The following is a 25863-nucleotide window of genomic DNA, read 5'->3' as shown; positions in this document are numbered from 1 at the left end:
AGCACTGGGAGGTGGACGGAGCCCTAAGCCCGCATACCGAGTTCTCCATGTTCATATCGCCGTAGGATTCTGTCTTTGGTTCAACAGCAAGTTCAGCTTCTAGAATCCTCTCCACAGGCATGTCTTCATGGCCACCACTGGCACATTCTGCCTCACTCTCAGCACGCTCCCGACTCCTCTGCCTTTCTTCTTGCACAGCTGGCACACAGAAAGACACAGAAAGACACGCAGATGTCACCACGTGCCCAGGACAGCCACGGGAAAGCGAGTTACCTACCAGAGCTCCCACTGCCCTGTCTGTAACACAGGCGTCATCCTGGCGCTGGGTCAGAGCTGTCAGGATGTTGACAGATGGAACCAAGCAAGCCCAGCGGCCTGCCTATGCAGGTGCACACCTGTGCGTTTAGCCTGCAACCTTCCCCGTTCATTATGGTGACCAGTCTAAGAAGTTTGCATTTCAAATTTTCATAACCTTGATCCTGCTCCTTTAAAGAGTCACTTCCTCCTCTGTCTCTCAAGGAGCGTCTCCTGCATTTCACCTCTAGCTGCTCCCTCTAGAACTGTGGGCCTGCGATGGTTAAGCAGCGAGTGCATTACTTCGCGAATTCCCTCTGTCAGATTCTATGCATCAGGCTTGGCATTCACGTCCCATTAGCTCTGCCCCTAATGCACCAGCCTGAACACAACATCACCTGATCCAACTTGTCAGGGGAGATCTTCGGGGAGCCATGACGGGATTTAGTAAGTGAAAAGGTGGAAGAATGTCACCTAGATGACATTTCAGAGTCAGCGGCTGATTTGGGGGGTGGGAAAGGGGACACAGGCAGAGGCGCAGACTGGAATGATCTTTGCCTTCCCACACTTAGGGTTTTCACCAAAGTTCATCCTAACCCTCAGAACCCTCATGGTCTGTACACAAGGATGGCAGGCAGACCCCCTTCGCAATTCTGTCCTCTCTGTTGACAAATATTCTGTTGGGTGAGTTCCCTTCATTCGTAAAGCTGTGGTTTCCATCTTCCTAGTCCTAGCATCAAGGAGCAAAATTCAGCATTGGTATGCTTTTTTTTTTTTTTTTTTTAATCCCAAGAATCAAGAAAATTATCCTCTAAGTGAGAGGTTCACCAGGATCTTGCGGGGATAGTGAGACACAGAGGCTGCAGAATGAACCGGAGCCAGACGCTGGGCGTCCAGTCTGTCACACAAGGGACGTCAGTGACTGGCCAAGGTGGGTCTGAGAAGGGTAAGACCGCAAAGACTCCACTCACACTCCAAAGTCTCCAGTAGAGACCCTTGAAGACGCCTCAAGATGAGAATGATATTCAGGGGCTGGGACGGAGGGAGGGGGTAGGAAGGAAAGAGTAGAGGGAGACGTGGCATAAAGAGAATAGAGCTGGGCGGCGACAAAAAGAAGAAACAGAAGGGAGAGAGGATAAAGAGAAAGTAGAAAAGAGGAGAACCAAAGTCATGTACTTTGGAGCCCAAGAAGTCTTTTTCAAAATGGGCTCTACCACTTCCCAGCTAACGGATACCAGACAGATGACAGCCCACCCAGCCTCAGTTTCCCTAACGTAAAGGGGGAATTACCATACTTGAGTGAGGCTGTTTGGGGAAGATGAAATGAAATAATTATAAAAAGTTCCCAAGCACCTGGGGGGCTCAGTCGGTTGGGCGTCTGCCTTTGGCTTAGGTCACAATCCCAGCGTCCTGGGATCGAGCCCCGTATCGGGTTCCCTGCTCAGCGGGAAGCCTGCTTCTCCCTCTCCCACTCCCCCTGCTTGTGTTCCGTCTTTTGCTGTGTCTCTAATAAATAAATAATATCTTTTTTTTTTTTTTTAAGTTCCCAAAAAGGTAGTTTTCCCTTCCCTTTGTCTCTGTCTGTGCTCCTGGGACTTCTGTCTGGTCCTCCTCCCTCTCCCCTGCCCCCCCTTCCTGCCTCCCCTCGTTTCTCCTCCCCCTTCCTTCCGGCCCGCTCGGTTAGCCTTCGTTCACGGACAGCACAGACGCTACCATGTGTAGTTTTATCTGTCAGCTGGACTGACTGGTGAAAGTTGAGTGCTTCTTGTATTAATCGTTTTAACATAGGGGAGCAGGCTTCTATTTGTCTTGATTTTAAAAGATGGGGAAGAGCAAACTAAGTTAAGTTTCCTTTATGGTCCTCAACTGGCTTCTTTGTACAGCTCTGTACCATGGAAGGGGAATAACCTTCAACCTTCAACAAAACAACCTGGGCTTCCGGGAATTCGACTCTAATTCCAATCCTGCCATTAATCGCGTGATTCTTTGCTGGTCCCCTCTCCTCTTTGTGCCATAAATCTTACTGCCACAGCAGAGGAGTCATATGTCTGTTGCTGGGGAAATCTATGTGGCAGACATTCTGAGCTACCCTACTACACGCATTCGGGATATATCCGGGGGACACTCGGTGATCTAAAATAGCACCAAACTCGGGGGGCCCCTGGGTGGCTCAGTCAGTGAAACGTCTGCCTTCAGCTCGGGTCATGCACTCGGGGTCCTGGGATCGAGCCCCGCGTTGGGCTCCCTGCTCAGCAGGGAGTCTGCTTCTCCCTCTCCCCTACTCATGCGTTCTTTCTCTATATATAAATAAATAAAACCTTCAAATAAATAAATAAATAAAATTATACCAAACTTCTGCCTTCTAACAGAATTTTATCCATTAGCCCAACATACATTTACTGCACATTAACTCTAATAGCCAAAATTTATGGAGTGCATGCAACACTTTGCACAGATTACACTTCACTCAATACCCCATAACCCTCTCAAGTACTAGTAGCCACAGAGCAGTTACGTAACCCGCCAGAGGTCCCAGAGCTAAGAAAAGATGGAGCCAACACGTGGACACAGGCGACAGCCTTCCGAGCCCACCCCTCAGCCCTCTGTACCTGTTCCCAGTTCTGGGCCGGTTGTACTAATGACGACCACACAGGGCTCGAGAGGGATGTCAAATGCTACTCACGAACTGCCTCAGAAACAGCCCATTATCTAACTATCCAAACTCTGGTATGTGACCAGAAATCACGGAAGTAGACTTCCCCATGACCCCTGAGGGTTATTTGGAGCCTGGAAGCCAGAGGGTCCCAGTCCTGCATCAGCTCGGCCATTAGCCTGCTCAGGAGGCTTCGTCAGGTCCCAAGGCTCTCAGGACCTTCGTTTCTGTCAGGAAACAAATGTGTGATCGCTTCTCGGCCTTTTGGCTAAGATCAAGTATAGGAAACAAATGTGTTACATCGGAGAACAGCAAATGTCCACGCCGGCTTCACCACGATGTCCCCTGAAAAGGCAGCGGGTCTTGGGCCCTGGCTCCCGGCAGACACCTTCGGGGCCCATCCCATGTCCCTCCCTTTCTATCTACTCAACTCTCCAGAAACTCTCCATTCAATAGTTTCTCTCCGTTGACTGTTCCAGAGTCGTCTTACTCTTGTCCTCAAGGCAGTGTCCACCCTGAGCTCCCGATTCTGTAAATCGAGGTCAGAAATGAGAGCGGTGAAGGAAAGTGCCCAGCAGCCTCGGAAAGTGGCCCTTCCTCCACTCAGACCCGGGGCCCATTCGCTCCCCTGCCCCGATTCCTTTCGAACTTCTCCAAAAGCCCCTTTACCTTCTGAATTTTTTTTTTTTTTAAGATTTTATTTACTTATTTGTCAGAGAGAGTGAGCACAGGCAGGCAGAGGCAGAGGAAGAACCAGGCTCCCTGCGGAGCAAGGAGCCCAATGCGGGATTCGATCCCAGGACGCTGGGATCATGACCTGAGCCGAAGGCAGCTGCTTAACCAACTGAGCCACCCAGGCGCCCCACCCTCTGAATTTTTACTACTCAACTGTTCATCACTCCCATTTTTCCACATTCTTTTCAAAAAGGCAGAAGCCAAAACTAGACAGGGCTCCATCAAAGAATCAGAACAATGCCAGCTTTACAGGAAGGACTGCCCAGGCCCTTAGAATTCCCATGTTCCGGTCTGACTGACTTTTTCTTTCGTGAAAGAGCCACACTTCCTGCCCTTTGCGCGCCAACCACTCTGACTGGAACGGAGCTGAGGGCGGCCGGGCTTGAGTTTTGGGAGACGGCCGGTGAGCAGCAGACACGGCCGTTCCTCTGAGGGACGCCTTTCACCTGCCTTTAGTTCCATCTCATCCGCAGAAGGAAAATGCTTGTTTTTCCAAGTCATCCTGAATTTACCTCACCTGTCCTGAGAGACGAAAATGGCCCCCTACAGCCATCATGCTCTTGCTGATGGGAGACATTCTTTGGGGTCTTAAATTTTACGTGTGACCATCATGGCGGCAGAAGCCCCACGGAGCCGCAGTTCTGTCTTGGTGAAGAGACAGTCTCCACCAGCTGATTTTTCACCTCACCTGTTCCGACCGGTAAGAGCATGGATTCCTTGACAGCCAGAATGACACGAGCATGAAGCAGGCCCTCAGTTCACACTCGCTGCAGGAGGGAATGAAGTTCTCTCAGGAGCTCCTGCATGACTAAAACTTCGGATTCCGATACTCAGTTTAAACCACTCACCCACTCATTCGGCAATTACGTATTAAATGCCTACTCTGTGCTAGTCGCGGCTGACAAAGCAGTCGGGGGGAGAGCAGAAAAACTTGCCTTGGTGGAGACAGAGATAAACAAAATAAGTAGGTTAGATGTGGTGATACATGTTGTAGAAGAGACTAGGAAGAAGCCGGGGTGGCTGATGCAATTCTAGACGGCGTAGACAAGCAAGGCTTTACCCAGAAGTAAGTAACGGTCTGAAGGAAGAGAAGAAGGGAGCCTTGCAGGCACCTGGCAAAGGGCGCTGCGGGCAGAGAGACATTAAGTGCAAAACTCCTGGTGGCCCAGCAGAGACCAGCAAGGCTGGACCAGAGAGACCTTGGAAAACTCCCCTCACCAGCCCACACCGGTTTCCTCAGCTGCGGAACGGTGAGCGCTAGTAAACGACTCTGAAGGGCCACCTCCATCTACCTCAGACATGCTAAGAAGGTCCATTTTTGCTTCTTGGTAGCATTATCTCCTCGGAGAAACTCCGAGAACCTTTTCTTCATTGATCCCTTCAGTCAGCCTCCCCTATTCTCAGAGAAAAGAAGTTGCTGGAGAATGAGGAGTCACCTGGGGCGGACGACATGCCTTGCCCCCATTTCCTGGAGAGAGGCGGGACTTCCTCACTCTGCAATCGAGTAAGAGGCACCATTCATGCTGTGTCCTGGCTTGAGTTCACGAGTTAATTAACTGCCCGATTCGATTTGTGATATTTAGCAGAAAGACCTTTCAATTTTCTAAATGACCGTAAAGTACTTTCAGGTTTTTTATTCCTTGCTCTGCAACAACCAGTGTGAACCTATGCTGTAAACTGAGAGACATAACGTCCTAAAACTGTACACCGACGGCCTCTCTGAATGCGAAAGCGATGTCCGATCACTGGTAAAGCCAATAATCCCTCTCGTCCATGGGATGCACCAGCCTCAGAAGAGCTGTAGCAGCCCAAGGTTACATAAGCCCACAGAGATGGCTCAAACCAGTCAACCTTCCCGTGAGGATTAGAGGCAAGGAGCCTGCTCTGCCCAGAAAGGCCACGAAGGATCCGAATGACCCATGTGTGGGGTCCAGGACCCGGACGACAGCTCTGAGACTTGCTGCCCGGCTGAGAGGAGCCCTGGAGAGGGTCCAGCCTGCGGACCCCCACCTGAGCGTGGAGGAGGAAGGCGCTCCTGCTCTCTCTGCTCTGGGGGACCCGCTGCGTCGGGCAGGGGACTTGACCGCAGTCCTCGGGAGATCAGGAGGGTGCTACCGTGGTTTATACCTGTCTCCCCGCGGGGGCAGGGCCTCACCTTCCCTCTTCATGCCCATCACCAGGCACTTCTGGTAGCGGCAGTACTGACACCGGTTCCTCTGGCGCTTGTCAATGAGACAGTCTTTATTATCGCGACACGTGTACATGAGGTCTTTCCTTATGGTTCTCTTGAAGAACCCTTTGCAGCCTTCGCAACTGTACACGCCGTAGTGCTTCCCTGCTCACAAGAAGAAAAAGTTAACCAGGCAGAGACAGTCCTTGTGTTCATTTGGACCTTTCCTTGACAAGAGCCCCCTCGGCTCTTCCCCAGGGACCCCGGCCCACCACCTGGGCTCCGGGACGGAACGCAAAGAGCAGCCAGTGGAGAAGGCAGGCTGGACCACAGGGCCCAGACGAAGGCAGAGTCAAGAGGCCCCTGCTCGTGTCTCCCGTCCGGAATCGCCAGTCCCAGAGAGAGCGCTGTCAGAAAAGTCCTGACCCAAGATTGTGTTTACGTTTATTTTATTAAGGCAACTCTTGTGTTTATTTAAGCAAAATGTTCTGTCTCCATCCAAGACATTAGTACACGTAATAAATAAAAATATTTATGCTTGTTATGTAGTATCTAGCAGGAAAAAAAAAAAAGCCCTCAACTTCACTAGTATTTCCCCATAATTGAGGCCCCAGGACATGGGAGCCCCACTAAGGAGTACTGTCTTCCACCACAGACTAGGAACAGGAACCTGGGTTATGGATTTTTCTAGATGCTCTTGCTGTTGGGAGAAATAAATTGATATATGATCTTCAGAGCATAAAAGGACATGTAGTCTTATGACCTAAAGATCTGATGGAAGGCGGTTTTGCTTGATCTAGAATATTCTGTTACATGTTTCATTGCCTTGATTATGTGTTCCACACAGTTTCCAATGACCCCAGCCACAGATGGCTCCTTTGTGTCAGGAGAGCCACCACGCGCACCTGACAGGGGCACCAAGAATGAGTCACAACCTTCCTTCTATGCAGCCCTTCTCAGATCTACACACCAGACAGCTGTGCTCAATCGATTTGAATGTGGAAACACAGAAGGAAGCAGATCATTCGAACTCTATTTACCCCCAGTTCTTCAGTGTAACCTGTGATGTTGTTTAGCTGTGGACCCAACATTGCTTTCTACTTCCGTTGTACTCAGGCTGACGGAAAACTGAATGTGGAGACGTCCTTGAGAACCAGTCGAGACACGCATTTGCATCCCAGGAGCTGACGTGTCAGAGGAAGCCGCCCTCAGGTAAAATGGGGGCTCGAGATGGCCTGCCTGCTGAAGCCAGTTGGGGCTCAATCAGTGGCCCACACCAACCCACTGAATGCATAGCAATAATAAATATGGGATTTTATCTTAGGCGGAAAAATCCTAAGGCTCTCAGCTCTGAAGTATTTGTCTCTGAGTAACATGGTACCTGCATGTCATTCCCATGACTCTCCCATATTTGAGTGAAATTCCCAGACTTTCAAAGAAGCCATAGCAGAGGAAACCCTGCTGGGGTGTGACCAGCCTTCTGTTGGGCAACGGCCAAGCCCGCACGATTTGGCAACCACGTTTTGAGAGCAAGCGAACAAGTCAGCCACACTGCGAAGTCAGTTCCAGGCCCCAGGAAATTTTCGATGGAGTGAATTTTGCAGTAGCTTTGGTGACAACAGGAAGATGAGGAATCCTCAGTCCGCCACCTTGGACAGCCACACGAAAGAGCCTTCCCCATCTTCTCATTCATCAAAACAGAGATTCTCATGCCCTCAAAATTGGCGGGGATGCGGGGTTGGGGGAGGGGAAAGAAGTCACGGAAGAAATGATTTGGGCAAAAATGGAAGAGAATCAGAGAGGATGAAATCTATGAAAACACAATTATTTCTACCCCTGAAATCATGTGAAAAACCTAGAATGTTGTAGAAAGAAATATGCTAAAAAAGTCTTTAGCTTCACTAGGAACATTACGGATAATGTTTTTAGTTTTCTTGTGTACTTTTCTAGTTCTTCCTACATTGGGACATTTCCTACCCTGGGACAATATTTTTAGAATTAGAAAAAAAACAATTTTTTTTAAATTAAAGAGATGACTAATTACAACAGCTTCACTATGCCACATAAATGGTATACACCATAGTAACTCCAGAGAGGTGTTTCTGAAATGCTTCCTATAAATCCAATCCTTAAAAATGAACTCATACTTTAACTTTACACAGATTTCAGGCTATGAATCCAGTGCCAGAAATTTACAGCCTGGGCCCCATGCTGGACCATCCTCAAAGGCCCTTTTTCTTCCACTGGGTACAAAGTAGCCAGGTAAGCAGTGGAACAGGCGCCGTCTTGGGACCCTCACTGGACGGGACCCCCAAGAGTGGCGTCTGCTTCTACACGTACCTGAGGATCTATCCCCACAGATGGCACAGATGTGTTTCACCAGAGATCCGGGGCTGGCTGATGGGTAGTTCATGTTTCCAATCCCAGGAAGCCCCGGTAAGGGTTTGATGTCCTCTGAAATGCTGACGCTGTTGACCACATTTAGCTGTAAGGGGAAGAAATACAATAAAACACGGAGACAGAACAGACCCAATGCCCGAGATGGAAAGCAACGAGGGTATCCTCGCAGAAAAAAACAAAATCTCTTTCAAGAAGTAGTTCGTAAGTACAGAGTATCCGAAACTGCCTGTTGGGGGAATATGAAATCAAGGGAGAAAAAAAGTGACACGGAGGAACTAAATCATTTGTAACACCAACTCCTAAGTTGAACATCACAACACATGATCAGAATTATTATTTTTTACTCATTTTACCCGTGTGTTTCTTTAGAGCTGGAAATCCACCCTGAACATGCTTAAGACCCACTTAGAACAAGTCAACTATGTGTTTTTAGATGTTGTTATAACGGCAGACTGTCTATTCAGCAGTGCTCCAAGAGGAGCTACAGCTCTTAGGCAAAAGACTTAGACTCCAAGAGAACCAAGCAAAAAAAAAAGGCAAATCGATTCACTAAGTCAATCAACAGACACTGGCTGAGTGCTTACCCTGCAAGGACTATGTCAGGCTCTGGGGTACAAAAGTGAGGTCTAAAAATACACACTCGTAAGGAGTTCACAGTAAAATGCAAGAGAAGGTCATCTCAACAAGCCCACAGAGGGTGCTAAACCAAATGCCAAATCATTGCAGTAGCACCAAAACTGGGTAGAAAGCCCCAGATCATGGTGTTGAACTTGACCATAAGGAACAGGCCATCATCCAATGAAACTGGAAAATTCATACAGCCAGGGACTATGTGCTTTGTCTTCCCCACACCCGACATGGGCCTGGCACATGGTAGGGAGTTGGTGTGCCCAAAAGGCTGAAGAAATGAACGTGTGTGTCCCTGTCCTCAGCCCTGTCCCAAGTTCACATTGGGTCCTCAACACCACCACCTCCATGCCTTCCAGTGCTCGGGGAGATTACCAAGAGCCACGGCTGAGTGCTCTGTATTCATCAAATCGTCAATACACATGACAGAGGCAACCACTTAGCAGAAACTGTGAGTGTCCATGAGCACAGCCCAACCTTCTAGGCACTGTGAAGGGAGACAGAAAACCTAGATCTTTCCTCGAAAATGCACACTCTCATTGAAGAGTGGGGACGGGCACAAAAAATAGGAACACTTACAAGTAAATTCCCAGGTGGTACCGAGTACCCATGTGTTTGGGTCCAGTAGAGGCACCGGGTAACTATCTGGGAATGGAAGCAAGTTTCCACTGACTTCTGTATGGTCTACATGAATTTTGAACCATACTATCTCCCTAAAGTGACAGCAATTCTCAAACTAAACCAAAGGTAGGATTTGTTTCTCTATTCAAGGCCTTTGGGACAGCAGGGATAATCAATAAAACATAAAACACAATACAGCCTGAGTTACGTTCCTTCTAAATGTACAGCTTTTCAATTCACTAAGCAAATACTTACTGAGCACAGGAGGTGGGGGCAGAGGCTCGGGTCAAGGGCAGTAAGGGATGCAGAAACACAAGACAGCCCATAGCTCCTTGCTTGGAAGTCCAAGTCATCGGGAATTTTTAAAAAAATTTGTACGAAGGATGCAAACACACTTGAATGGGAGACTTCTCTCTCTCTTCCTCTCCCCCACCTTCTGCACGGGGCTAAGACAGGGTATCTAGAACTCGTACCCAGTATTTGGCTTTGTATTGGCATCACACTGTGGTTCTCAGCCCTAGATGTATAGCTGGGAGCTTTAGAGGAAAAAAAAACAAAATAAAAAGAAAAGCAGATGCCAGGGCTCCACACCCCGAAATTCTGAGTCAATGGCTCTGAGGGTCATTGGTACCGCTGTTCCTCTAGGTTTACCAGGAAATGCTAATACGAAGTCAGGGCTAAGATTCACCAGTTTGGCAGGAAAAACATCAATCACTTTGTTGTCTCAGGGGGCCGGACCGACTCCCAGTCTGCCCTTAACAGCCCTGGAACTTCAAAGAAGTTACTTATCTTCATCCATCCCAGGATCTGTATCTGGAAAATGAGCCTAGTAAGACCGAGTCCACAGAGTCGCTGGGAGGATTCTGTGACGTAACACCGGAAAATCCCCATCACAGCGCCCGGCACCCAGGAGGGCCTCTGTGAATTCCGGCTCCTACCATTCTAATAAGATCCGGTTCATCGAGACGAGACTTTTGAGTGTTTCTTACCAGTCGACATTCTACTCTGTGCTAGGAATTCTGCAGTAAATGAGCCCACATCCACCGAAGGGGTTAAATGATTCCATTTCTTGGGGGCGGGGGTAGGGGTCGGAAAACTAATGCTGTCATGATACTATCTAGGTTATCATTACTTCGGATGTGGGACATAGTTAAACATGTACGGCTTTTTAAGAAATAGGTTGAGGGGTTTCTGTTGGTGTAGATTCTAGGTGACAACTTTTCTGGAGCATGACAGTGAAACAGCTGTCACCCCTTAGATGCACCCATGAAATGTCAACACTTTAGGTCAGATGACCCCAGAGAAAGAGCCTCTGGCTGACCAAGGCTCTATACCCAAAGCCTCAGATGGAGCAGAAGGAATATGGGAATACGGAGGAGGCCGCCACCACCTGAGGCTCTAGAGGCCACCCCTCCCCTTCCCCTCCCACTGCCCTGACCTGTGGGACCAGCCTCGCCCCCTGCAGCCTCCAGAGGTCAGAGACAGCAAGTACTGTTAACGCTACTGTTAGCACTACCCTCTACAGAAGGCCTGCTTGGCGCTCACAACAACCCCGTGAGATCATTCTAGTCTCCAGATGAGGAAACCGGACCGGAGAGCAGTTGGTTTATTCGAGTGTCCATTCAGAAATACTCCGGGGATGCAGGAAGGAGCACAGGGGCAGCCCCTGCCTCAGAGGGCTGGGCCGCTGATGAGACTAAGAGTCAGCAGGGATTGCTCAGGAAGGAAAGGCCCCCACTGGCATCAGGGAAGACTTCCTAAAGGAGGCGGCATCTGAGCTAGGATGCCACCGGCAGCCTTCAAAAGCGGCAAGACTCCTGAGGGGCCAGGGAGGGGCTGGTGATTGGCCAAAGCTCCCCACCCCCCCACCCCAGAGCAAAGGCCCCTGAGGGAAGCTCGGGGGCTCCCGTGGTGTGTGGATGGCTGGGAGGCGAGGCCTGGGGGATGGGCTGTGACAAAGCCCGAGGCTTGCCTGGCTAAGGAGAGTGGATTTAATCTCGAGAAGCAATTAAAAGCAGCCACTGGAGGGTTTGCACGGAGGACCACTGCTCCTGAAACTCTGCCTCGGGGAAGGAAATGAGGCAGCAGCTCCAGGAAAGCCTGGAGGAGGGAGACACTGAGGCTGTCGCTCTGCCCAGTCGCAGGTTAGGGGCCTGCCCAAGCCGGAGCCCACGCTAGGAGCTCATTCCTCCTTCACAGCAAGACCTGTCAGAGCCCCTGCCCTAGCGGCTTCCTGACCCACCCCGGCGGTGAGGAGCTCCGTCTCCCCCAGCCGGGAGCCGGCAGCCCCCCTCCACCGCGTCTCCTCATGGGGCAGGGGCATGCTCCCTTCTCCACTGGCCTCTGCCTGCTTGGGGTTCATGTGGGCTCCGCGTGAAGGTAGACGGGATGAGAGGCAGCCACCCAGGAGTGCAAACCCATTAGCTGCCTGGCCCAGAGCCCCCCCCCCCCCCCCCCCCCCCCGGCTGTCTTGTTCCATTAGAAGCGGCTCTGCCGAAGCGAGCCCTTTCAGAGCAGGGGTTCACCAGGCGGCTGGCCGCTCCCTGAGAACAGGGCGAAAACACACTTGACTGGCCTGGCTTCCATTTGCAGCCTCTCAGCCAGGGACCAAATGCTTCCCGGATGCCCTAGAGCCATCATGGAACATCAGGTCCCGCATTTCTGAGCTGCTCTCAGCCAAAATTATTCCACTGAATGCAGATAGGCGGAGGGCCTGCCAGGCCAGAGGGAGGCCCTCCTTTTCCAGGGACCGGACTCTGCAGAGTGGGGCTCCTTTAACCCAGTGAGAGTCTTTGTCGTGAGGAGTAGGGAGCTTGGACTTCCCAACTGGGAGAGAGGAGCCCTGGGTTCCAGTGGACTCCTGCGCTTCCTCACTGTGTGATCTTGTCCGGGTCACTTAACCAGGTCCCTGCTTCAGAGACTCGGTTTCCTCGTCTACAGACTCGATCCGTGCGTGGTTTTTCCAACCCAGAGTGTGCGTGTGGCTGGGCAGTGGGCACGGTGAACGAGAACGCTTCTGATCTCCTGCCCCGAGTTCACCCAACCTGCTTGTATCTGACACACACAACAGCCTTCCAAGCGTGCTTTCTCTCGAGGAAAAGACTTTACAGCTTAACTTCTTTAAATCACTACAGAAGATGATTCTTAAGGTCTGTTCCAGCTCTAACACTTGCAATTTTTATTACTTAAGTATTCTCTGTAAAAATCTACAAGGGTAGTAATTCGGTTATCGATCACTACCAGGGCAGGAATTATCAGGGACAGAACCCAGGTCAGGCAGCTGGGTTCAGGTGGGGGCATTCCAAGGACATGCAGGGCTTGCTTCCACGTCCAGACAACAGGCAGCACACTCACACACACACACACACACACACTCACATACACACACACATACATGCATACATACACAGAGTCAGGAAATGGGGACCTAGATCCTTTTGTCTGAAAGCCCCATAAATATCTTCCCAACGACATATTCGGTGTTTCTGGAAATTGCTCCCTCCACTTAGATACTCCCCAGAGCAGAGACTGGGTCTTATAATTTTTTTTTTTTTTTAAATCTCCAGTGCCTGGTTCAATGAATGCTTATGGTAATGAACTTCTGTGGAACCTCTCAGCAAGAGTGCGCCAGAATCAACAATCACACAGGGTTAGAGTATAAATCACTGAAGTGTGTAGTATCACCTAGGTGTAATAATAATCACGTCACCACCTTATTGCCGTAGAGTGCTTAAGAAGTGATTTTTCAAATCCAGAGCTCCCTTAATATTCATAACTATCCCTGTAGAGTAACGAGGGGAAAGCATGTTACCCCAAACCAGAGAAAAGGGAACTGAGACCCACGGAAGCCTCAGTGGTTTGCAAAAGGTTACAGTGCCAGCCCCACAGTACCGGATTCAGTTCCCTTTACTCCTCGAGAATGAAAATCCAACAAGAGCAAAAAAGAGCGAAGCTCCAACAGCAGGACAGAGCAGGGAACGGGAGACGCAGCTGCTGCCCCCACCCACAGCTCCCCCGCTCCCCTCATCCTGAACCTGTACTTACCCTAGACCCGGCTCACCGCAGGACCATGTTTCCTGCACGAGTCCCCCTCAGACCCGTCCGGGGGCGAGGAAGACAAGATGCACAGAGACCTTCTATGCGGGTGGTTCAGAGTCCAGCCCACTGCAGCTAACAGATACGAGGTGCCCTGTGTCGGCCGCTTCACTGGGCAGAATGTTTCTGCTCAGGGGGTTCCAGAGCCCGAGCCCACGACACCGCTCGGTGTCCAGGGCTGCTGAGCTTCCCCAGAGCTTGGCAAGCTTAATATAGCTCCCGGAGTGAAACTTGGCCTCGGCCTCTGCACACAGCCCAGTTGGCCAGGACCACAGCTCTCAGCTGACCTTTCAACCCCAATCCCTCTGTACAGACATATGGTCCAGGAATAGCGGCCCTGCCACTCGCTCGGCTAGGAAGCTGAGTTTATTGGTTCGGTTTGGCTCAGTCAGACCGGAGCATGGTTGCTAAAAGCAGCCTTGAAGGATGGTGTCTTGCCCACTCCCCACCCACAAGCCCTGTCACTGTCTGTCACCTCACCCTGTCTTATTGCTTCAGAGATACAATGATTGCCGTATGGAACCATCTTGTTCCTTCCTTTGCTGTCCGTCCGGCTTGCCTGCTACAGTGTCACCGCTGTGAAGCAAAGACTTCGGCCACCTTATTCAGCGCTTATCCCCAGAACGCAGGACAGCGGCAAGGACCGCCAGACACGCAGCAGGTCTTCCTAAAAAGTTGAATGAGTGGACGGGCGCGCCCTGCCAGGAGTTTACTTTCAGCCCAGAACTTCGTTTCCTTCTGTCCCCAGCCCACGGGCCAGGACCTGCCTCCCCGGAGTCCATTGGCACGAAAGAAACAAACAATATCTCACATTCTCAAGGGTAATCACCAGCTCTGCTTGTGACAGGAGGTGAGAGTGGCTTAAATACCGAGGGGCCATCCCCGCGGCCGACTGGTCCCCACCCCTCTGAGTGGTCACACACTCTCATGGAACAGGCATGTGGGACGTTCAGAGCTGCCTTTTTCCTGCTCCCTTCCCTGGCGCCCTCGTGCCTACCATCGCCCACACACGCTGCCTTGCAACGCTCCTGCGTGATGTGCCACGCCCCCTTGCGGCTCCTCAGGTGCACTAATTCACCATCTTTTGATCCTTGGCAGCCAGAGGAAGATCTGGGGGTCACGGACTGAGTCAGCACCCACCATGGCAGCAAGGTGAGTGCAGCGTCATGAACACAGAGTGGGGGTCAGGACGCTGGGGCCAGAACCCCGGCTCTGCTGCCGACTGGCTGTATGCGGGGGGACCTGTCACTTGAGCTCCCTGGGCTCTGCTACTTGAATTGGTGGGATGAGGACAATGTAGACAGAATTAGTGGTTCTCCAGTGGGCTTTCACCAGCTCCACAAGGGCCAAATTATGGGATGGGGGAGAAATGTATACTCTGAAGGAGATCCTACGGGTGAAACCATCAGATTACAAACTGGAGCTAAAAGGCCTAGCCACATGTGACCCATTTGCTTGTCAAATCTTGACATCTAAATGGCTTCAAGGGAAAGGGACAGCTCCCTGGAGACCCCACCAGCCCAGCTGACAGATGTCCGCCCCGCTGACGCACCTCCGTTGCCTGCCTGGCCCCAGCTCCCGCAATCCCACTCAGTGACCACCCCCAAGGTCTTCTCCAGATGCTTGGATCCCCCAGTCGATAGATTTCTGAATCCGTTAACACCTCTAAAGTTCTGTGACTCCACATGGCTTTGCTTCCAGACCCCGCACCCAGGAAGCCTCTTGAAAGGGATGGTCTAAGGGTGGTCTCAGAAGTTCTCCCTGTATTAGGAAGAAATACTGGCGTGATGGGATTCCTGACTCTTCTCCAAAACCATAAATTCCAAGGAAGCCTCAGAACCTACTAATTCTGCGGTTGGGACAGGACAGTGCAACCCAAAAGTGAGATGCCCGTAAGTAAGAGAGGGGACACGGCAGATGGGATTATTGTTGCCAATTCTTCACATCCTCTGCACTCTGTCTCCGTAGTACTTCCGGCTGAAACAGGCACCACCTAGTTCCCTGCCCTGCCAGTGTTGGGGTGAGCCACACAGTTCGCTTAGGCCCATGGGACACTGGTGGGCACAAGCGAGCAGAGGCTTCACTGGACCCTGCTGCTCTGGTTTTCATTTTGCACTCGAGAGACCCCACGAGAAAAGCATGCCCCCACAGCTGTCGCTCCTTTACTCTGGGACCGAGGAGCAGACCTGCACCGCGTCTGCAGACTCGCCCAGCCCCCCACCATCTGAGGCAGAGCCACCCCAGCCAATGTAAATTTGCAAGTGAGGGGGAAAAAAAAAAAGCGTGTGTTTTTGTAAACCATGATAATTTGAAGATTGTTACGCAGCATCATCCTGGCGAGAACTGACCACCACAGGAAAGGAAGGTGGACGACCTCGCTGCGACACTGCCGGCAGGAAGCGGCAACCGGCCACCCTCGGGGTCCTCAGTGCAGCAAGGACATGCCGTCCACGCACACGCCCCCTCCCCTCTGTAGCAGCGGAAACACGAGGAATTAGGGGAGGTTTCCTTCCTGGGTTTCCAGTCTTTTCCTCCATCTCAGGGACAACGGGCCATCTTCTAGATCTGTCCATGTGCCACACCTGCCCAGTCCTCCTCTCGGGGACCAGCTCCTGGAGAGCAGACACGGCATTCTGATCATTTCCACGTCAATATCGCCCTCAGCTTGTGGTGGAGCCGCAGTCACTTCATGGACTTGATAAACACTCATTATTGAATTGAGAAGAACAGAGAGGGGTCTGTCCCCAGAATGACAAACGGCCCTCAGAAACGAGGAAATCACTGCCAGGGCTAAACCATTAAACCAGAGGGGTGGCCTGTGGGCCACAGCCTCCTGGCCCATGAGGCATGGTCGACACACTCCGTGAAGGCCCTGCAGGAGACACGACCCGTCAGCAAGCAACCTCGAAGCCCTGCCGAGCCAGGGCTCAGCTCCAGCAGCAGCCAGGGACAACCTGTGCGAGGTCGCCGGCAAGTCCCGCGAGAGGACGGGCACCTACCTGGGAGCTGGGCGGAGCGACCAGATTGATTCCTGGAGGCGCAGGCAGTGCACCTGAGGGAGGGCCCATGGCCGACGTGATGACTCGATATGGAGAACCCAGGGCATTGAGGGGGGGCCCCACTGCACTCAGAGTCCGTGGGGCACTCACTGGGGTGTCCGTGTAGCTGGGGTGGCTGTCCATCGGCTTCCCTGTGGACAAGGCTGCCGATGGGCTCATGGACGTGGAGCCGGAGTGGCCGGGGGAGCCTGTAAGGAGAAGAGCATAGGTGAGGGGAGACTGGGGGGCACAGAGATGACCCTTGTGGACAGAGGCCCCCTGCTGTGTCCTGCAGCTCTCCTCTCCTCCCGACCACACTGCATCTCTGTGACCCCAAGCTGCTGACACCCCCACTGAGCTGCTAGATTAAAGGCACAGGAAGAACCCGCTCTCCGACAGAACACGCATCCATGTTTTAGTTCTCTGATGCCCGCCTGGAACCCACCTCGGACTGGGTCACATCGACACCCAGGACCATAAGCGGCACAGCCCACGAGCCCCTGGTGCCCAAGGGACTGTGGCCGGGGCCAGCCAGACAGGGAAGGGGAGTCAAGTCCAAACCCACACACGGAGAGGAAGCGAGCAGGTGTCCAGGCTCCTCCGCAATGCCCAGTTCCACACTCCTGGTGCTCGGAGAGCTGGGGTCGGGCTGAGCCTGCGAGGCAGGAGCAGCTTACTCGCTCACATGCGATGAACATTTCCTGAGATGCAGGTATGATTCCAGGGGCTGGGGCTTCAGAGCCCAAGAGAACACAGTTCCTGCTGTCAGGGATCACATTGCACCATGGCAAGGCGAGGGGGGTGACTGTTGTCAGACCCTTGGCCGCCTGTATCTTTTGCAATTTTGTGCCCATTAAGGTCTTTGCCCTGCCTGTCTCCACAGCATGGGGTTTTATCAGCACCAGGGAAGGAGACTCAGGATGGCTGGGCATGGCTTACTGGCCACAAAAAGGCTCAGGAGGGCAAGCGCAGACAGGCCTGCCCAAGCTGTTCCTACCCCAAGCACAGGGAGCTGTGGTCACAAGTGCCTGCAGAACAGGTCCTGGGCACATGATCCTCTGGTCCTAATTCTCCCAGGTAAGTTGACTCCAAGTTCCCTTATGATGAGCCACAGTTCAAGGTGACAGAGACGGAGGGGGCCCTGCTTCCTCTCAGGAGTGCAGCATGGAACTTTCTCTCCAGAAAAGAGAAGCTATAAACCCGTGGCTCTGTAGCAGGAAACAGAGACTGGAGAAGCGAGAGGGCTGCCTACCCTGAATCACAGCGCGGCTTCCCCGCATGGTTGCCTGGTCATTCAAGGGGTACCTCGAGTACCTGGTACATGCGGGATGCGAGGTGCTGTCCAAACCCTGGGGAGACCTCAGGGGTCACTCAGTGTAGCATTAGGAGCAGCATGGGGGGAGAGATGTGCTCCCTTCGAATACTGTGCAACTACTCTTAAACATAAATATTCCACTGGAAAAATGTCAACCTGGAGTTTCTCTTGAGCTTCTGCTAACATGGTTAAGGTCTCCCAGTGGCGAGAACAGTCACTGCCACGATCAAGGAAACTCTGATCGTCCATCATTCTACCCAGGGAGTTTCCATCTATCAGGGACAATGGTCTTACAAACAGATAAATCCCGATCACCTGATCTAAGTAGCACAACTGAAGAGGAACCACACTCTGTGGGTCCACAGAGGAAGTGCCCAAGGGGTTCAAATGAACGGCTCAGACCCTTATCACATGTCCTGAATAGCATCAGGCAAATTCCATATGTTAACTCATTTCATCCTGATAATAAGCCTGTGAGGATCACTTTAGCTTTTTACAGATGAGAAAACTTACGCTCAGCCTTTCCCCCACACTGTTCCGGGATGACTCGCTCTCCCCTCCATTTCTACCAAGTTCGGATTCATCCTTCAAGGTCTAAGCCAAGTGTCACCTCCTCCAGGAAGCCTTCCCTGGTGCTCCTGGTCTGGTTTGATGCCCTTTTCCGTTTTTTAACAACAGCCTGCCCTTATTCATATCCTAGCATCTATTAAACTGTGTCGCCATATTTATTTATTTCCCTGTCTTTTCCATTAAACTGGGAGAGGGAGACGAGTGTCCGTTTTTGCTCCCCCCACCCCAGCAGGGTCCCTGGAGCCGCCCGGAGGGGGGGGGGGTTCAGTGACAGAGCTTAGATTCCAGCTGTCAACGTGAAGCCCACGCTGTCCCCTGTGTGTGCTGTCAAGGACAGCAAGGATGATCTGGAGAGCCGTCACCTCACAAAGTACAAGATGACTCAATTATGAAGGGATCTCAAGCTGAAAGTTGATCTGAAGGAGAGAGAAAAGGGCAGCTTCCGAGAACTCGAGCCAGAGAAACCAAAAATCTTCCCAGATGGCCACTGATTGGAAAGAACAATTTTAGACTCTTCTGAGGCCCTGGAAGCCTGACATTTAAAGAGGCCAATGTATATCTTGAGCCTGTTCCTAAGATAACATGTGACAGGTGAGCCGGGAGCCCGCCTGCCCTGATGGGACGCGCTCTCCCGGCTAGGACGGCGGCCCCGTCGCCCCCACAGCCCCGCCACCTGAAGGCAATCGCTGTTCCCTCCTGGCTTCAGCTTTCCAGAGACCAACCAAACGACCCTCCTACTCTCCTTTTTATTCTGTTTTATGCGGCTCTCAGAGAGCCCGTGCCTTTCACTTATGTACCCCGAACGCAGGCCCAAAGCTGTGGGACAGACTGGGACAAGGCTCCGCGTCACACTTGCGTCAACCCCAGGGTTCGCAAGGTCTGAGGCCTGTAACACGGTTGTAAGGGACACTTTCGGTAGTATTTTGTGTGGCCAACTCTTTAAAAAATATATTAATAGTTCTATAATTATTTTTACAGTTTCCTTCTATTAATAGCAAGTGACTAGGCTTCTATTTTTGCACCAGATTACCTTTCTAAAAATAGCGATTTAAGTTTTCAAAAAGAGAGTAGGGGTGCCTGGGTGGCTCAGTCGCTTAAGCGTCTGACTCTGGGTTTCGTCTCAGGTCACGATCTCCGGGTCGTGAGATGGAGCCCTATGTTGGGCCCCGGGCTCAGGGGAAGCCCGCCTGAGATTCTCTCTCTCTCTCTCTCCCATTCTCCTTCTGCCCTCCCTCTGCTCACACTCTCACTCTCTAAAATAAATAAATCTTTAAAAATAAAGGAGTACAGTGACCTAGGACCAAGTCCAAGTCCAAGAGTACTCCATATGCAGAACACATGGGAATAGCGAGGAAGTGGATGTTGTGTGGGAGAAACACTGACCTGCACAAGGAACATAGGAATGTGGGCTCTGGGGAACTCACAAGTTGTTCCAGGAATAAAATAAGATGATGGGGGGGGGGTGACTGAAATGAAAAGGACACTGTTATTAATAATAATAATAATAATAATGCCAACCAGGATATGGCTTGGCTGCTCAGTGAGGAGCCCGGCATGCCTGAGACAGACTGAAACAGGGTTAAAGCTTGGTTTGCAAAGGCCTTAAAAGTGATTTGCTTCTGCTGAGTCCGTGGTCCAGAAGCGGTAGGCTACTTTAGAACCACATTCACAAAAATAATAATAAAATCCGACAAGGCAGATGTGTCTTACAGGACTGCAGGTTGGTTCTGTGCCTCTCCCGTGACCCCGTGGTTCTCAGACAGGAGCGTTTTGCTTTTAGAAAAGGTGGGACGCGGTGTCTCTAAGCACAGGCGTGTTTCTCAATGGGAAATGGACCCGGCCTCACAGACACAGGCCAGAGCGTGACCGTCCACGGCACTTCCACGGCCGCCAGCCCTCTCTCCCCTTTTTCTCAAGCCACGTGGGAGCCACAGCCAGGACCAAAAGCCACCACATGTTTTCCAGAAACCCAGTTTCTAGTCCAGATCCGAAGTCAAGGTTTCCCCTAATGCTTCAGGGTCCGTTGTCCGTTCAGGCGCATCCGCCCTGGTCCGGGCCCCAGCAGTCTTGCTCTCTCCCTGACCCTATTCCCTCTAACCCTCTTTGGCCACTGCCAGACTGTGCCCACTGCCACATGCCTGGGAAACGCACAAACCCTCCACTCCGCGGAGCTGACACCCTTCGCTCAGGCAAGGATTTGTTTAAACAGAAACGAATGCATCTGGTGAGGAAGGGCTAGGGGGCTTTCTCAGGAGTGTCTTCTCTCGGGGCAACATACCTAAAAAAAAGTCTTTCCTATTTCTGGGCCTCATTCTGCCCAGGGTGTCCTAGACCCTTCCGGCTGCGGCTCCGTGAACCCGGAGCAGGCTACGGCACGGCAGCACCTCAAAGCAGCGGCGCAGGTCCCAGCCACCCGGCATGGTCTGAGTCCGGACCACTTTCCCTGGGGTCCCTGTCATCGGCAGCTGGACCTTCGGGCTCTTTGGGATTCCAGACTGCAGGCTGACAGGCTGCGCGTCCCCAGCAATCAGAGCTGTCTGGGAACCTGAGGGGCACCTAAACTCTCCAGATTCCTGAAGTCTGCATGGGCAGCGCCGCAGAGCACGGGCCTCTGAAGCCACAAAGCTTTAGGTTGAGTTTGAGGCTCTGCCTCCTTCCAGGCACATAAACTTGAGCAAGGAACTTGACCCGCCTGAACGCAGTTCCCCACGCAACGTGGAGACACACACACGCTCACCTCGGTGGATCACTGAGGGCACCTGAGACTGTGGACGCCGCAGCAGCAGGTGCACTAACGCACTATCCTGTAAATGTTGTGAGGGGTGGGCCGTGTGTGGCTTGAACGCCGGTGTAGAAGATCACGGAGCCAGGCCTATGCTAAATGCTCTATTAAGGACAGACTTGGCCACACACAGTAAATCGCAGTAAATCACCGCTGCTCTGAGCCCGGAGCGCCCCTCCGTCACCCCAGCCACTCTACCCTTCCCCTAGGATCGCCCAGATCACCCCATAATCCGGCCCGGGACAAAGAGGTCCTCCACGTGACCTCCAGTCTGACCGGCTGCCGTCCTCCTGGTTGTCACATACTTTTAATTTCTCTCCCTGGCTGTTCACGATTCCCATTACGGGACCAGCCCTGAGCACGGAACGTAGCAGATGCTCAAAACACACTTGACATCGGGTTGGGAGCAGTGATGGGATCATTTTTTGGTTAATTAATGGATATAACTACAGAGAGTTCATCAGTAGGAATCACTTGCATCAGAAATCTCTGTCCCCGCTGTTAACCAATGCAAAAATCTCTGAGTAACAAATTGCTTGTGTGTGTGTGTGTGTGTGTGTGTGTGTGTGTGTGGAGGGGGCCTTGTTGAGAAAGAGAATCTCGGGTACTCAGAACTACAGAATTCTTACCAAAGTGAGGAAGTTGCCTAGCAACCTCCTCCTCAGCCAATGAAAGGAAAATGTCAAGCGTGAGTCTTCCTGACTGGCCAGACAAGGGAGCAAGTGGCCTGGTGTGTCCAGCCCTTTGCCGCCACGCAGGGACTTTGCTGGCCTGCTAACACAGCTCTCCTGCACAGCGGAAACTTGTACGGAGGCTTGACACCGGTTACTACCCACCTCGGGAAGGGGACGGAGGTCAAGAGACGCTATCTCTGAGTCACAACTCTCCATCTAAAGTCCAGGGAGCATCGCACAGCCCAGTCCCACTCAACCCTCTCCCATGGGGGCACCAGCAGACACTCAAGCCTGTCTCCTTGTCTCTGATGGGGGGACGTGGTGTGTGAGCCCCAGAATCATAGAGCAGTCTGACACCTGGCTTGTTCTTGCTTTAAAAAGAAAAAAAAATACTTTTTAAAAAAATTATTTATTATTTGAGAGAGACACAGAGAGCATGGGGCAGGGGGTGGGGGGGGTGGGGACAGAGGCAGAGGGAGCGAATCGTCCGCAGACTCCCCACTGAATAAGGAACCTTCTCTCAGGACCCTGCGATCTTGACCTGAGCCAAAATCCAGAGCCAATCGCTTCCACCGACTCAGCCACCCAGGTGCCCCATGGCTGGCTCTTCCTAGTGTAAGGGAAACTTATCATCCCCTGCCTCCTCCCGCCGTGGCTGCTTGGCTCCTAACACAGGCAGGCTGCAGAGCGAGGTAGGCAGAGGCCCGCCACAGGACGGCACTTTAACTGACACTAATCAGCACCTCCTTCCATGACTAACAACAACAAAAGAATATAACATTCATGGAGCAATTGCCCGGAGCCAGATCTGGTTCCCGACACTTTATATACATTGACAGACTTCATACCTTCAAGACCCCTTAAGGTTGGTTTGCTTTTCTGTACTGTACAAAGGCAAAAGCTGGGGTACGGAGAAATTAAAGACTTCGCCCAAGGGAACAGGACTTGTAAATTATACCCGTGGCATCTGAATGGAGGAAAGCAGCGGATCTGGGCTTTAGCCCCACCCCCACCATGAACGACCCTCCTCTGGGACTCCTCCCTGCCTTCCCCAATCTAACTGGCCACCCTACTCTGGACTTTGACCCTGTTGTTAAAAGAATTTATTTTTTTTCTTATTTGATTTTATTTTCAGTGTTCCAAGATTGTTACACATATTGCATGGAGCACTGGGTGTGGTGCATACACAAAGACTTTATTTTTTTAAGTCATCTCTACACCGAACATGGGGCTCAAACTCACTCCTGATCTCCGGGACCGGGCAGTCAGATGTCCCTGACCTTGGCACTTTCTGACTAAGACACTCCCCTCCCAGACTCTGGCCCCACCCACTTCCAATGTTGGGGGGGGGGTTCCATTCAGCCTGACCTTTGCTTCTCCCTTCTCCAGTGGAGGGGGCACTTGGATGCCAGGGGTTTGCTAGTCCACGTTTCTTATATTTGAGTCACTGTCGGCATGTTCAAAAGCACTGGCAAGTAAGCCTCCGAGCTTCTCGGCCACCCGGACCTGGACAGGAGGGTGTCTCCGAGGCACCGAGCTCTACAGCTTACGGAGGGCCAACTCCAAGGTGGGAGGTCCCCAACTCCCAGGCAGTAAGGAGCAGAAGCAGAAGCCACATTTCTTGATAAGAAGCCTTCTCTGCTCTCGAAGCGTTTTCTGGCTTTCTCAGTGGGGAAAATAAAGCAAAGTGGCAGAAGTGGAGAGTGTGTGGGAGAAGGGGCTCAGCACCCAGGGCCCCCCAGCAGCAAGGGAGGAGGCCAAGATCAGCGGCTCACGGGTTCCGCGCCCGAGCCAGCCCCTCGGAGTCTCCCAGGGCAGTTCCGGCTTCCAGCAGGTCCCTTTAAAGGAGGGCTTGGGGCTGTTGGGGTGGGGGAGGGGGTTGTTTCTCCCCGTGCTTGGGGGAGGGGGAGAGCACAGTGGCATCCCTTCTTCCTCCCCCCTCCCTGCCCCTCCCTGCTCCCACCCTGCCAGCCCCTCCCACCCCACCTCTCCTAAAATCTGCCATGATGGGGGTAGTGAAAAGCAGGCAAAGATTGATAATCAGCCTCATTATCACCAGCATTATATATAATTATAGCAAAACCTTACTCATTTCGATCAATTGAGAAAAAAACCAGTCTAAATTCTTGACAAGTTGGCAGATTACTTTTAAATTACAATTTTATTACTGCTAAGTAACACACGTGAAGAGTTTGTATTTCCAGTACCGCAAGCTAATGGTTATTAAGCGGAGATTTTATAAAATCTGCTTTAAAAGACTTCTTTGTAATTAACACCCGGTTAATATGCTAATGATGCTCCTACCAGGCTTTTTAAATTGCTTCAAAACAGATGTATCTTAAATGGGGCAACACTCTACAGTCTGACTTGTTCCACGAACTTTTTTTGTGTGTGTCATTTTTTTTTTTTTGGCAAAGGAGCAAATACAAACTAGTTCATACCATGACCAAATTTAATCACCTTTCCAAATCAGTTAGGTCATAAATTCGTAAGGCCATATTGCTTAGGGTTAGAAACCAGACTTTCAGGGTTTGTAGAAAAGAAAATAATCCCAGAGAGTTTTCAGGACTTGCTGAAGGCTACACGATCAGTACAAAAACACTGTGTCTTCTGGCTCCCAGGTTCAAGGTCATTCCACACCCTACATACCATCTCTCACAAAGCTCTTCATAACTATATACTGTTTATTTCCATGTCTGTTATTGGTTCAATCAGTCAAAAAAATATTTGTTGAGTGCCTACCATGTACCAGACCCCAAGCTAGGCACTACGGAGAGAGCAGTCCCTCCTGGGAGCCGGTGCCTGGTTCATGGAAGCTTGAACCTGACTCAGAGTGGTTGGTAGGGCAGAAGTAAACCCCATTAGCTCGAGCTCGAGTTAGAAAAACAGGTTCAGAATGATAAAGTGACCTTTTTAAGCACTTGCTGTGAGCTATTATAGACCTAGAATCTGAGATGAGCCTAGCACAGTTTCTGGTAACCTTTCTGCATGTAATTAATGACATCTTGCTTGGATACCACTTTTTCTACCCAAATTATCAGCCTTGATGGTACAGGTGGGTATTACGCTGTGTCTAACTCATAAGGGAGCGGGAGGCCAGGATCCTGGAGCAGGGGCTCCTCTAACAAGGAACACTCTGTGTCCCTTTAAACCAGCTCCATACAGCGGCGGACCATGGACCTGTCGTAGGTCCACTAAGACAATGCCGATGACCCCACTCAAATGGAAATTAAAAAAAAAAAAAAATGCCGATGAATGTTTCAAGCATTTGCTGAGGGTGCCCCCATCTCACCCCTTGTTCCTGAAGTCCTTGCACAACCATGTTGTTCGTATCCAGCTCTTGAACCCATGACTGCGGTCCCTTTTTCTATCTTTCTGGCCTTCTTGTTCAAAATACAGTCTTCTAAAGACTGCAATCATCTAAAATACAGTGAACAACACCCCTAGTGCATGTTAACATTAGGCAAGGCACACAGGATCATTTGTTCCCAGGGTCTAAATGCGTAAATTCCTGGGACCCATTCGCTAAACCTCAGTCCCAAGAAACATTTCTGGAAATAAGTCATCTCCAAATACGGAGGCAGACTCCAGAGCGTGTAACTAGTTTATCATTTCTTCAGGACAGGGAATGGGTCTGCCTTCTTGGAGCTCTGCACAACCCTTGCACAAGCCAGATACTTAGCCAACGTGTGCCTAACCACCAACCGGCATTCCCAGCACAGTCTAGAATATTCTCTCCCTGCTGATGAACTCTGACCTTTGCTCTACTCCCCTCATCGTTGAGGCTGAGAAGTCACAGGTACCATGACCGCCTAAATGTCTAAGAGACTGCTTCCCAATGACGCTAGTGACCAGCAAAGGAGATGAAGGAGATGTTGAGTTCGCAGAC

At 51.4% G+C, this 25863-nt stretch overlaps 1 protein-coding gene across 8 annotated transcripts in view; it reads right to left on the bottom strand.

The window, feature by feature from the left end:
- Window positions 1–25863, bottom strand: part of RXRG (retinoid X receptor gamma) — a 210885-nt gene that overhangs the window by 9270 nt on the left and 175752 nt on the right. For 7 of the 8 annotated variants that reach the window (XM_045081190.1, XM_045081188.1, XM_045081189.1 and 4 more), the window contains 4 exons: window positions 16595–16842; window positions 8193–8337; window positions 5838–6017; window positions 38–198 (listed from right to left, as the gene is read on the bottom strand). In XM_045081190.1, coding sequence (XP_044937125.1) covers window positions 38–198; window positions 5838–6017; window positions 8193–8337; window positions 16595–16813 — 705 coding nt within the window. In that variant the 5' untranslated portion in view covers window positions 16814–16842. Of the gene's footprint in view, window positions 1–37; window positions 199–5837; window positions 6018–8192; window positions 8338–13544; window positions 13823–16594; window positions 16843–25863 lie in introns of those variants that run through there. The other variant, XM_013055547.2, reaches the window with a different exon arrangement.

The sequence above is a fragment of the Mustela putorius genome, unplaced genomic scaffold (assembly GCF_011764305.1).
Source record: "Mustela putorius furo isolate JIRA1106 unplaced genomic scaffold, ASM1176430v1.1 tig00000508_pilon_pilon_pilon, whole genome shotgun sequence".
Classification (NCBI taxonomy): Eukaryota; Metazoa; Chordata; class Mammalia; order Carnivora; family Mustelidae; genus Mustela; species Mustela putorius.
The sequence above is the reverse complement of the archived record's forward strand: the minus strand, read 5'-3'. Positions and strand labels throughout refer to the sequence as shown.